The 14,316-nt window shown below is 39.6% G+C and overlaps 1 protein-coding gene across 10 annotated transcripts in view; it reads right to left on the bottom strand.

The window, feature by feature from the left end:
- EYA1 (EYA transcriptional coactivator and phosphatase 1) overlaps positions 1–14,316 on the bottom strand; it is a 193,975-nt gene that overhangs the window by 14,213 nt on the left and 165,446 nt on the right. For all 10 annotated transcript variants that reach the window (XM_070382268.1, XM_070382274.1, XM_070382270.1 and 7 more), the window contains 4 exons: positions 4,228–4,286; positions 3,971–4,131; positions 2,743–2,857; positions 2,511–2,632 (listed from right to left, as the gene is read on the bottom strand). In XM_070382268.1, coding sequence (XP_070238369.1) covers positions 2,511–2,632; positions 2,743–2,857; positions 3,971–4,131; positions 4,228–4,286 — 457 coding nt within the window. The remainder of the gene's footprint in view (positions 1–2,510; positions 2,633–2,742; positions 2,858–3,970; positions 4,132–4,227; positions 4,287–14,316) is intronic.

Genomic DNA, 14,316 nt, shown 5'->3' with positions numbered 1-14,316 from the left:
ATGGACAAATTCTCACCCTAATACTATCTTCCTAATAAGGTTCATTGTGAATACACAATAAGAATTAATAAACTGAAGCTCACATTTAGAGATTAATTTGAGGTCTTACATGGAATTTTGATTTTGATGAATCCATTTTGTCTGAAAGAACATCACAGCTCTCTGCTGAATGACAGACCAGTCCCTTTCCTTTTCTGATTTTGCCATTTTGCCTATAGGAAAACATCCCTGGTTTTTCTGCACTGATCCCCATGTCACAATCTCATTTGATGGCAAGATGAGCAGTAATTAACAGGAGTTTCAATCTCTATTTTTATTACTAAAAAAAAAAAAAAACAGGAACGTGATTCTACCACTGGTTTTGAGATCATTTCTACCACTGTACAGTATTTAAATTGAATTTTTATTCTATATTGAAAAAAATTCCAATATTGCAAACAATATGTCCATTAAAAATACTTTCTTGATTGTTATTATAATTTCCTATTATCCTCACATTTTCAGATTATTTGAGATTAAACTTCAACTTGCAGAACATGTAATATACTACTATTCCTTTCCTTCTAGGAAGTTAAGTACTATCTCTTGTATATTATATGCTTATTTGGAATATGTTCTTTCTTTCATGTGCCAATAAAACCTTATCTTGGATCCCTGTTCACAAAACATGATTTCTCTTAACTGATACAGATAAAGACCTGAGTTAATGGAAATTGATTACTAATTTATCTGAGAACATGTAAAAATTCTGGGTATATCAGGCTACTAGGAATTCTTTGTTTTATAAGGGTCTTCTAGTTTTCTGTTCTTGGCCTTTCTCAGGAGGCAGCAGTCATTCTCAAACTCCAACTATTTCCAACTTTATAGGGTTATTTGAATATCCTACAGGTTCTTCAAACTCACATAAGTAGGATCAAACTCTTATTTTTGTCATCAAATCAGATCATTTCCCCATCAGCTAATAGTGTCAATACTGATCCAGTTGCCTAAGAGAAACCTCTATTGTCAGCCTTCTTCTGAACAAACAACCATATATTCATCCATTTCATTCAACATTGAGTACCTACTATGTGCTAGGCCCTATGGCTACAATGATGAATGACCCAGACAGACTCAGTTATCAAGGAGACTATGAACAAATAACTAAACACGTAATTTTTTAGTGACAGTTTAGTAAATTCTTTGAAGAGAAGAACAAATCAGAGATAGTCTGTTTTGCCCCTTTTTCTTCAGCCAGAAACAACCTTCTTCCCACTTACCAGGTCACTCATCCTCTGTCCCTAGGACTCAATTATATAACATTCACCTCATCATAGCAACATATAAGCCCACTTAAAACCCAAATCTACCTTGCCAGCTACCCATGAATACTGCATATTAATCACCCAGGAAAACTCACAACTCCCTCAGCAGGGAATACATTTTAATTTCTCTGTTGCTTTGTTCTCACTAGCCATCTGCCTATAAAAACTGCCTATAAATAAACTCTTATATACCCTTCTATACCCAGCTCAAATGTCAGACCTTCCCTTTAACTTTCACTGACACTTGCCCTTCTGCCTCCTTCTGAGTGGGACTGAATGCTCTCCCAATGAAGTGCACACTGGGCACTTACTGGTAGGATACCTCAGCATGTGGAATGGTCTGCTGGACCTCAGACTCAGAGATCTACTCTAACCCTCAACTTTACTAGCTGTTAACTTTAACTGACTTGCTTATATCTCTGAGATTTAGCTTCCTCAGTTGTAAAATGAAAAGGTTGCAAAGATGGACTTTAATATGTAAAATGTTTAGTACGATTCTGGGCACCTAGTAAATACTTGATAAATGTTCATTTATATACCACTGAATACTTTGTCATACTATAGTTATTTTGTTGTCTGTTTCCTCTGTTAGTGAATTCCCTAAGAACAAGAGCCATGTCTTCTTTTAATTCCTACTTTTGTTTTGTCTTGCTTGATATTTTAAGTAAATTTCACAGTAATCTTTCCTAACTACATTTTCTTTTTGCAAGAATCTAATTTTTTGATCCCCATAACAAAAATGAGAACTTAATCATTTACACATGTTAAAGCAAAAAAAAAAAAAAAAATAGTTCCAGTAATAATAATATATTGGAGTTGCCTAATTAAAGCTGCTATTAGTTATTTCTGCTTTGTATGTTTCTATATAACTACTTGTTTTAGCTTATAAAATAATTTTTGTTGAAGCTACCTAAGAGAATAAAAATCAGATAATAATCTAAAAATGATGCTAAGTTGACGGTAGTAAAATGCATAAGTTTTAATGTCAGCCAGTGAAGTAAAAATTTCTGAGTTCAGCTACATGGATTATGCTTTATATTTCTCTTCACATCTAAAGGCAATTTTGACAATAAACTTGGTTTAAACATTATTCTAGTTTTCTGACATTTAGAATCCTGTAAATAAAATCCTATTTATTGCCTTTTGTTTTTACTAGCCTGAAAGCAAAAGGTTGACTGTTATATAAATGATTAAAAAGTAGCTTACCTATTTTAGTTGCACTGTAAATATTTTCTATTGGAAATACAATTCCTAAACCATATAGCAAGACTTTCGCCAACGCTGGGATAAGCTGAGTAGTTGTTACTAAAATATTCACACAGTTCGTTCTATGAGAACAGAAAGAAAAAAAAGACAGTTGAAAAATAAGTCTCCACAACGAACAAGCAAAGCCTGTCTTCAGGCAGAGGCCCTACGAAGTGACTTGGGGACAACTTACCGGGAGTGAATGAGCGTGAGGGCTTTCAGAGCCAGTGTCAACCAGGAGTCTGTCAGGGCTTCAATTTCAGCCCTTAGCTGCAACCAGGCTTCCCTCTTGGCTGGACCAAGCAGACCTGTGGATTTAAAAGCAAAGGAACTACTTCCTTACCAACGAGTTTTGCCAACTTTATAAACAATAAACATTTAAAACTACTCTAATACCTCCCTCAAGCTTTACGTGTACTAAGCAATTTTTTCACATACCATTCAACAAATATTTAGTACTGTAGGGGACATCTATTGTTTCTGCATCCCCGACATCCCTTTTTCTAGTTATAGAAGTCCTCTCTTCTATTGAGGGAGCCTACTCACCCCTATTCCTCCAACTGAATAATTTGGGCAGAGACACAACACTATCGTCTGGCTCCCAGAACAGGCATATGACCTTGTCTTGGCCGCTGAAAGTGTCTGGAACGTTTTTGTTGAATCTATTGGGAAAGATGTTTCTCCACCCCATGGAGGTGCTAGACTGGTTGAATAGAAGCCTGGGTCTACTGGTGGTCACTTTTGCCACCTTTCAGGAAGGACTGACCCCAAAGGAAATCACAGGCCAAGGATTACTGATTGCATCACCAGGGCATCTGAATTTAGCCATGCTAGAAACCAACACCCACCCTTAAACTTTTCATTGTGTGTTAGTTGCTCAGTCGTGTCTGACTCTCTGCAACCCCATGGACTATAGCAGCCCACCAGGCTCCTCGGTCCATGGAACTCTCCAGGCCAGAATACTGGAGTGGGTTGCCATTCCCGTCTCCAGGGGATGTTCCCAACCCAGGGATTGAACCCAGGTCTCCTGCATTGCAGGTAGATTCTTTATCATCTGAGCCACCAGGGAGGTCAATATATTCCTTTTCGTACCAAAGTCCTTTTGAAACACAATCAAAAGATGAACTAATACAAACATCTACCTGCGAAGGATCCTTTATGATTCATCTTAAGTCCTCTAGGCAAGAAGTCAAGAAATGTACTCCAGTAAGTTTACTAACTCACACCACTGGCCAGGGCAGCTGGCTCTAAGTCTATTACTTCTCTCACTCAATCACAGCAGAATAATCACTGGTTAGATGAAACTACTCTCAGCAAAAGCTGTTCTACCCCCAAAAATGTGATGTAAATGTGTGATGCTCTGAGTATTTTATTGAGACTGTCTTAAGCAACCCAGCAGGCTACTGATGATAGTCACTTGCCTCCAACATTATTTTTGTAGGTATTGTAGATCTCTTTTACTCGTCTGTAGCGGAAGGCCAACTTTCTCATCCAGTCTACACCGCCCCGCACACCGGTTGCCAAGCATAAATTAGCACTGGTTGCTGCAGCAGGAAAGCCATCTGTTCCAAAGTTATATGTGCTATTTAGATGCAAGAAAAGCCCAAAGTTAACCAAAGAGAAAGTTCATCTTAATGAGCTGAGCAATTAAACCATAACATCCCGATCACGGGCTCACCTTAGGTCTTGTCCATTGTCATCGGAAGAGACATCGTCTATATGAACTTGGTCACATTCCTAAAACACAATTAAAATTGATACATGTTAATTTTGAAAAAGCGTCTACATTTTTGGGGGGAAAAACCATACACAGCTATTTAAAAAAAACAACCACCACCAAACACTGAAATTGGTAGTGTTTGCCAACCACGTCAATCAGTAGGTGGCAGTCTTGTTAAATTGACATTTTTACCTACTTTGGGTCCTTTTTCAATGTAAGAAAGGAGCAATGTCAATACGGACTACTGTTACTCAGGTTCAGAAAACACATTTTTGTGTTTAGAAAGGAAAGTGATCGAAAACAATTAGCATATGTGTTCCATAAACCTCAGGTACCTGAAGACATCACACTGCTCTGAGCTGATTCAGTCAATGCTGAAGTGTAACTGAAACCAGACATTTCGGTAAATCTAACATGCTAGAAAAATTAAACCTGATGCTAACTGCCAATGAAATTATGACCTTTGATTGCTGTTGAGCCACACACCAACACAGCCTGAGGCCAGCGTGGAGCCCAGACCAGAAAATCTGTTACTAGTTTGCCATTGATTTGAGAGATGTTTTATTTTGCTCGCACACACACACGTGTGTGTGTGTGTGTGTGTGTGTGTGTGTGTAGGAAAAAAGCATGGGAGACTTCCCAATCTAAAAAAAATTAACCATGATGTTTTTCTTTTACTGTTTTCAAAAAACTTTTTTACTGTTTTTCTGTTATTACATTTTCATTTTAAATAGTGGATTTATGAGTTGATTATAAAATGATTGGAACAGACCTGATTTTAAAATGCCACACCATGCATAAACTGTTTAGAATAGGGGGTGTAATTGTGGGTTAAGGCCCAGTCAGACGGGTTCACACTGATACACCTGTTCACATGTAAGCACTCCTACATCTCACTGCTGTGCCCCAGCCTCCAGCATCTTTGTGGGAAGAGCAACACTCAATAAACATTTGCTGAACAAATGAAGGCAAACTATAATTTGGAGACATGGTCTCTAGTTCAGAAACAAGTAATACGCACTTGGCATGTTTTAATATTTTAGCCATGATTCTTCTCTTGGCAGTCAGCCTCCAAATACCACAGTGGCCTTTCTGACACTTATTTCCATTAAAAGTTTTAGTGAAAAAAATCTTATAAGAAATCGGCAGGCGTGCATCTTGTATTTTAAAAGGTTCTTTGGACTAAAGCTCTAGCCATCCTTCCCACAGAGTTCACCTCATCAAATCTATCCTATCCCTCTAGTGCTTGACATTCAATGTGTAACAAAGATGCCAGAGATAAAGCACCCTAGGAATAGAAGGTGGATTTTTATGTTGCCGGTTCCTTCTGCACAAATTCTTTCTCTCCACGGATTTGTGAGGAAGGGAGCAGGAGATAGAAGTGGAAAGAAACTCAAACCAGCTGTTGCTTAACAGAATTAAAATCCTGACCCCAACCTCTTCCTTCTAAAGCATCTATTTTCCAGGCAACCCTCTCCCAGCAAGCCGCAAGTTCCAAGGAGGAAAAAGGCTTTGACCTTGTAACCCTTCCCTGCTCTCCTGAGGTCCATAACCCCAGATAGGAAAAAAAAAAAAAAAGGAATAAAAGTCTAGGAGGCCTCGCAGGCAGGACTGTGAATTTAACATTTTAAAAACAGGTCATTCCTGCAAAACATGATGGGAAACTTCTTTGAGTTATTATACATAATTCGGAGGGTGAAAGATGAATGATAGTTGTGTTTTTCAACAACGTACTTATTCTGGGTTTAAAGAATTATTGAATCGTGACTTTCTACCATCTAGCCATTCATCTAGACAGAAATACAAAAATGCTGTTGGTACACGACTCTGTTAGGGTGTGTGGTTAGTTAAAACACAAACAAATTCGAAAATGGGTACTCCCGCAAACAAACAGAACCCCCCAAAGCCTCAGTGCTGTTAATGCAGGATTTTTCTCTCTGGGGAGAAAGAACAGAGAGAGGGAGGAAGTTGAGGAATTAGAAGAGGAAAAGATGTGTGTAAAAGAATTGAATTTAAGGAATCAAAGCTGACCCAAAGTTACCCGGTTAATTCTAGGGGTGGGAAAAATGCTTTGGAAAAACAGGGTGTTAAGAGGCTTTTCTTAAGCTAATGCAGCTGTAAATCTCCATTACTAACAGAGCAGCCTTATCTTCTAATGACTGTTGATGACTCTACCACGGCTATTGTCTGCCCGAATCCTGTATTTGTTTTCTCCTGCCAGCTTTCCTTAAGGCTTTTTGTTCCCAGGCTGGGCCCTCATTTGAAGTACTGTTCAGTATCTTGGTTTACTCTAATTAAGGGTCAACTGCTCCCAGCCCAAACTCACTTCACAATGATCTGATTAAAGCAAAGTTTGGTGTGACAGCAACCACAAAACCCTGCTGTTTAGCAGGAGAATTCCTTTTTAAACTTATTCTCTATTGGAGTATAATCGATTAACAATGTTTTGATAGTCTCAGGTGGACAGCAAGAGGAATCAGCCATACATATACCTTAGCCAGAGAATTTCTGTAGAATGATTTTAATCAAATGAGATAACTAATGAGAATGTACTCAGGGAACTCTACTCAGTGCTCTGTGGTGACCTAAATAGGAAGGAAATCCAAAAGCAGAGGAGATATACATATTCCTGATTTACTTTGCTGTACAGCAGAAACTTACAACACTGTAAAGCAACTATACTCCAACAAAAATTAATTAAAAAATAGATTAAAAAATCAAGAGCATTTTTAAAGGGCCTAGTTGGTGCTTTTAGAAATTAAAACATCATTAAAGTGTCTATGTAAAATATGTTTTTGGAATGAGCTCTCAGTTTACTTAACAATAGACAAGTAGTCTTGCACAAACTTGCAATTGATAACATGACTTGGCGACTGAACAACAATATGAAAGATGATAAGTCACTATTATGAGTTTACAAATAATGGCATAAATGTCTTGGAAAATAAGCTGTGTATTTAAAAAAGTTTTTTTTTTTTTTAATGAGAAACTATAATATTACTATTTTGATGCTTACCCATACAAAACTAATTCCTCAAAGAATGGAGACCATTAAGATACTGAAATATCATTTCATTTCTCAGCTGAGCCCTGTAATGTGTGAACTTGTACTTAGTGTTAAATTAGAAAACTGCAGTTCCCTGCATTCTGATATCCTGAAATTGTCTCCTCCATGGCGATGAGGCTTCCCTTCTTTCACCTTTCAGAAGCCATCCAGCTTTTTGCCTGTTTTCCTAAGAGCCTAATTTGAGGTTTCCATTTTTTGCTTTCTGAATTTGGTTGCTTTTCATTCGCAAATCTATTCTGAACCCAGACAATTAGGTAATGAACAGAGGGACAGGAGAAGAAATGAAACCAATGAAACAGCAGCAGCAGCCAAGTTTAAAGCCCCATTGCAAGAGTCTATAGACACAGAAGACGGTAATGGAAGCCTTCTATATTTTCAGGTGCCAAAGTCTATGCCTACAAACCCTAATTAGATGCTTAATACACAGAGTGCAGAATATACATAATTCCATGAGAAAATACATTTTTATTCCCAAAAGACTGAATGTGCTGAAAATGTAATTGAAATAAATTTCCAAAAAGTATGCAATAAGATTTTAAGGAATTCAAGCCATTACCGAATCCAAGTCTTGGGGCAGCATCCACATAGGGGCCTCCCATGGCCAGTTCAACCAATTTAGTGTTAATTAATTAATTGGTCATGCATTATTCTGGCCTGCTCAGGCTTGAGATACCTAAGGGACCCCAAACACACATGGGTGTCAGGCTTGGGGTCTCATGTAGGTGTGTGAAGTAGTCATTTCCTTGTCTCCTGATAGACTTTGCATTCAACATGGATCCAAACTGGCTAATGGGTGCTTTGGGTTAAACAGGTGATCATTTATTTATTATTGTGTCTGATTATTTATCAAGGAATACCTGTTCTGGGTATTGCTGTAGATGCTAATGACACACCACTTAACACAAAAAATCCTTACCATCTTGGAACTAACATTCCAGTTGGGAGAGACATCCAAACAAGAAAACATGCAACATGTACAACCTGTACAAGCGCTAAGGAGAAGCAATATGGCAGGCAAGGGGAATATGCAACGCTGTGGGAGTGTCTAGGGAAACAGCTTTGCAGGGCAAGGAGAGAGCAAGTGTAAAGGCCCTGAGGCCGAAGGCGAAGAGTTGCATGGACCAGCAGGTGACAGGGACTGTCAATGCTGGTCCTCTACTTCTGAATGGCTGTAGTATGAGGGTGGGGAAGGTGACCCTTTGGAGGCCAGCCATCCTTCTCTCTAGAAAACACCCCACAGATGCAAAGGGACTCTGTGCAGTTAATCAACACGTCTCAGAGGTAGGAAGGAAAGATCTTAAACAGTTTCTTTCAACCCCCAAACTACAGATACGAGAACTGATGTGGGGCTGGAAAGGGATCAAGAGATAAGCAGAGAACTATTTGTTGTTCATGGCTTTCCAAAGGGATGTCAAAATCAATGTTTTTGTATAAAGGTTTACATCATGTCATGTCAATACTACAGGAGTATATAATTAACATTTTTATTTAACCAGTTTTAACATATACCCACATCCCTCAAAGAGCTTCTAAGAGTCAAGCCAGTGCTAGGCAAAGTTGTGGTTTATCCTTACTAGGTAAATTTCATAATTATTACTGAATTAGACATTGCTAACATATTGGGCCCACTGTTCCCACGGTGAGCTCAGTCCCTCCCTTTCCAAAAGTCCTAAAGCACCAGGAATACACCACCCACTGACACTGGATTACAAAGGTATCCTGTCTTGACAGTCTATATCCCGTGAAGAATGGATTTTTCCTTCCCTTGAAGGGATGGCTAACAACTCCAAAAGAGCTGTTTTCTATATTTGTGTGGTGGTAAAGAACTCCACGGGTTTTGGAGGAGACATGAGAGAGGCGATTTTGTTCTCTGGGTTGGGAAGATTCCCTGGAGAAGGGCATGGCAACCCACTCCAGTATTCTTGCCTGGAGGATCCCATGGACAGAAGAGCCTGGCAGGCTAGGCCATAGGGTCACAAAGAGTCAGACATGACTGAAGTGACTTAGCACACCTGCAGAGGCAGGCCCATGGTTGCTTCTACTCACAGAGACTCCTATTTCTTGTTGAGCTGAATTACTGATACTTACTTATGTTGAACACAAAATAGTATTTAATGTTACAGCCTATTTTACGGCTGCAAATAAATGAAGACTCAGAAAAGCTAAGTAACCTCAGTGCTGAGACACTATACAGGCCTTTGATCCCCAAGCACTATTTCTCCCGAGGATCCCTGGATTTTGCACAATTTAGACAACGGCCCACTCCACAACCTAGGGCCCTGCTGGCTTGTCAGTTGTTTAATGTTTATGGAATTCCTGCTCTAGGATGTATCCTCACCTCTGTCTGCCCCATGCCCACCTGGGGGTCCAGCATTTGTCACCACTTCTGGCCCAGAGCTCGGAGGTTCAAGTTCCATCCTGCAGTTCAAGCCCCACCCCTTCATCTCTCCACCTGGCCTCCAAATGATTGGCACTTCAGAGAGAAATTATCCCAGGAGGAAAGCCATCATGGAAACTCGGTCTTTACAAGGGTGGAGGGGACAGAGCGCAAGGGTAGATGAGAGCATAGGTATTAGCATGACTTTGTCACGTGTCCTACTAGAAGGCTCGAAGCCTAGGAACAAGGACTCGGTCACAGTCACAGTCGAGTTGAATGAGGGCAGGTGGCAACGACCAGGGAAGCATGATGCTGAGTCCACAGGCACTGGCCTGCAGGCTCTGTTGTACCTGAAACGGCTCCTGTGAGCAAGCATCCTTCAGATAAACACCACAAACCCAACACCCAAAGTTCAGCCTTGTCTGGCTTCCCTTTATGTTCCATGGCTTGTGCTTCTCACAGAGCAGTAAAATCAATAAAATCGGCAAGCTTCAGTGACTCTGGGCCCTCAGCTTACAGACATCTCAGCACTTGTGGGGCTGGATTATAAAATGCTGACATGCATGGCTGGGGAAAACTGCCAACCCATGAAGCAGCTGAATACCAGGCCCAGTGCTGGGAGCAGGAAGAAAGCCACAGGGGGTCCTATCTCACGGCCACGCAGCAAAGGCATGGTCTCCCTCAGAACTCTGGGTGCACTGTTATTCTGCCTTTTTGGTTCTTTCTGTCATTATTCTTGGCACTGCAACTCAAGCTGACCTTTTTCCGATCCATCATCATCTCTGGCCTTCCAGGGCTGGGCCACAGACATGTTCTTTTGGACTGAGCTCCGGGAATAACTCAGATTTTGTACAGGGGCTCATATGCAAAATATTAAGTTATGGCAGAATTTTTCTGCAAATATTTATTCTGCTTTGATACCGTAGTGGTTGGACTTTTCCCTCAAGCCTCTCACTTGTGCCATAATTATGTAAAAACACACCATGCCATTCACGTTCATTTAGGAAAATTAATGAAAAGAATTAAGACAGTTACAATGGGTCTTATTCTGTGTGCCAAACACAGTGACATCACAGTCAGGATGCTGAGGCGTTTACACCCCTGAACCTGACACTAGAAACATAAACTCCAAGTAAACCTGCAGGCTTTGCATAAACAGACTTGAAGACTTGGAGGCAGTCTGCACGTTATGAAAGGGAACAATACAAAAATGTTACAAACACGTCTTGGGAGAAGTTGAGTTATATAAGCCCAGATTCTGCTGACTGAAGCGATATTTGCTCCATTTTCCAAATTTACCATGAGAAAACGAACACCATACTGCCGACTAATTGTTTCAATACCTTCCTTTATGAAGTAAAAATGGAAAGAAAAAGCATCCCCAGAGAAGGAGCAATTTTCATTGGGGTCTGTGCATCAGTGAGCCTACTGAGACTTGCTGGAGTTGGCCAGGGACACGGTGGCTGGGTTCTCTGTCCCCTTCTGTCATCAAGCAGTTACATCCACTGCTCTGACCTCCCCACCAAACAATAAGATAACTAGCTTGACACCTTAGACATCTGCAAGTTACCAGAACGTTTTCCTTTTATTCCTAAATATGAAAGCTATAATATATGGAGTACAGGAGTATTTCTAGTGCTTTTAGAGACAACGCACTCAAATGGGCTTCCCAGGTGGCGCTAGTGGTAAAGAACCTGCCTGCTAATGCAGGAGACATAAGAGATGTGGGTTCAATCCCTGGGTCGGGAAGATCCCCCAGACGAGGAAATGGCAACCCACTCCAGCATTCTTGCCTGGAGAGTTCCATGGACAGAGGAGCCTGGTGGGCTCCATGGGGTCACAGTCCAGGGGGTCACACAGAGTCGGACACGACTGAAGTGACTACCACACACGGCACACACTCACATCAGTTGTCTGGAAGGCAAGTGATCAACAGTGCTTTGAAAAATTAAAAGAAAAAACAAAAGATTCTCCCTGTGGCTCTGCTCACACTACCCTCTTTCTAATCAAAAATCCAAATTGTACAGATGGCATTACAGGGTGACCAGTATTTGAGTGACAGGTTTTTAAGGGAGTGATTTCCATGCGGCTTTTGGAAATAACTCCCGACTGCCTAGATAGCTGCATAATTTTGTTGGAAAAATAAGGTAAGATGGGTCAACCCTAGAGATTTTCTGTGACTTGGAAGTTCTATGGAGGGGGGAGGGGTGGTCCAGAAGCAAACTAATTGATGGCAAAGATGTGAAGAGTCCTGCTCCTAATTCACTGACAATTAGATTCAGCTCCTTGAGCTCTGTGGTAAAGAAATTCTGTCTGTATGGCGTAGCACAGGGAACTGTATTCAATATCTTGCAACAACCTATAATGGAAGAGAATCTGAAAAAAATATATGTATAACTGAATCACTTTGATGTACACCTGAAACTAACACAACACTATAAATCAATGATATACTTTGCTTAAAACAGGAAAGAAAGAAATTCTGTCCGCTAGTAAATTTGCAGAAACCTGGATTTTACTGGGATATTTTGCTCTGCATAAAAGAGGCTGTTCAATTAGCGCGCTGTGTATTTAGACTCACTAATCTAAACAGTAAGTCTAAGTCATGTGCTTGTAGCGTGCTTCCTAAAGCTGTGTCCAGACCCGCACTACACTTTCAAATGGATGCAACGAAAAGTCACAGCACTGCTGTGCCCCTGTGCCTGTCACTGTGGACTGGTGGCATGCCTGTGGCACGGGCCACCTGGAAAGGAGGATGTGGGGGCCGCAGCTCTGTTACTCTGGCTCTCAGCAGCAGGACCTGTCATGTCTGTCTGGGGTGCACCTCGTGACCTGTGGATCGCCCTTGCTTTCCCACACAATGCTTCCTTGCAGAAGAAAAGGTTGCAGATTACCCATGGCTACAGCACAGGAGATGAAGAACAAAGGGAGTTTTTGAAATCTGCCTCATTCTGTTAGACAGTTTGGGGAACACAAGTTAAGGAATTAAAATACAGCTGGACAAATTTATCTTTACATTCCCACTTTAAAACTATCTACTCAGCACAGCATCAGTGCCAACACGTGTTAATAAGTCAATATTCTGTTCTGTTTTGATAGGAACAGGATGACACAAATATAGAAGCCGATAGGGAAAAAAAAATAAAAACAATTTCAAATCTCAAACTAGGTAAGAGGAATTTTAACATCAATTTTTGAGATCTGGTAATAAGATGCAACTTGTAGAGACCTATGCTGTTTTTAATTATTGTTTCTTACTTACAGAAACAATATTTTAATGCATTTAAAGTTACAATATCCTGTAGGGATTATCTAAACAAAAGAGATATTTTTCTAGAGTATCTCTAGTACCTGTATTTGAAACCCAAGACTTGAATTACAGCAGTTTCAGCAAAGGCAAGACATTAGCTATTTCAATCTCATTCTGTTTAGCTGAATATTCATAAAACATTTAGAGGATAAAATCTTTACTGAAAAGTATGTGAAGATGGCATGTTAAAGCAGAAGATAAAGTGCTTATGCTATGTTTTCATATATGTACAAGGTTATACTAAATATTTAAGATCACTAAATAAAAATTATAGGGCTATCAAGCTTATTAAAGAATTAAAGAGAAGATGAGAACATGTTTTCAAATTTGTAATATTTTCTTATAGTATTAATTCCTTTAAAAATGTGCTCATTAAAAGTGAGATGGCATGATAATACCACCACAGCACACTTCTCCAAGAATCTCAAAGGAATTGCATGAAGCTGGTTTCTTCTTAGCAAGTGGTACCGTGTTAATAAATATGTCAGTTTCACTCTGCTTGGAGTTCCTTCTTTCTAACCATGAATACCTTCTTTACCACATGGTCATATTAAATATATTTGTCTTTATTCACACCCTCCACCTTACGGTGAGGAAAAGAAGGCTTACTAATGAAAGCCAGACAGAACTGAAAATAAGTTTTTAAAATGAAAAGGGCTTATCTGAAATTGTTCAACATTGTGTCTCTAAAAGTAATGGATTCATTTAATTGATAATTATGGCATGTTATTACATTTGATCAAATGATATCAACACATAATTTTCCTTTCTTTAAAAAAATACAGTAAATTTCAAAAATACAGTGAATAAAAAGCACCAAGTGAAAAGGTATATGGTGAATGCCTAATAATTTAATGCTATAAGATCCATCTTTTACTGATTATGTTTTGTGCAATAGTACAAAATACATTTCAGTGCATTCTGTACCCTTACCGCATGATACTATACACAGAAAGCTTTCGCCCAAATGTAATAGCTTCATTTATAGTTCAGCTAACATAAGAAGATATGGCATTTTACAAATCTGCAGAGAAATCAGTGAAAATGTTCAGTTCAGTTCAGTCACTCAGTCGTGTCCGACTCTTTGCGACCCCATGAATCGCAGCACGCCAGGCCTCCCTGTCCATCACCATTTCCGGAGTTTGCCCACATGTTATGTTATATACCTTCAAATACAAAATAGGGTAGTGCATCAGTGTTTCATAATATGTCAAATTGTATTACATAGTTTTTTGTTAAAATATCATATTTTTAATTGTATCATGTAATTTAAAGTCAAGTAGTAAGATAAAA

This window comes from Bos mutus, chromosome 14, assembly GCF_027580195.1.
Source record: "Bos mutus isolate GX-2022 chromosome 14, NWIPB_WYAK_1.1, whole genome shotgun sequence".
Taxonomy (NCBI): Eukaryota; Metazoa; Chordata; class Mammalia; order Artiodactyla; family Bovidae; genus Bos; species Bos mutus.
Note: the sequence above shows the minus strand (reverse complement) of the source record. Positions and strands in the feature narration are given on the sequence as shown.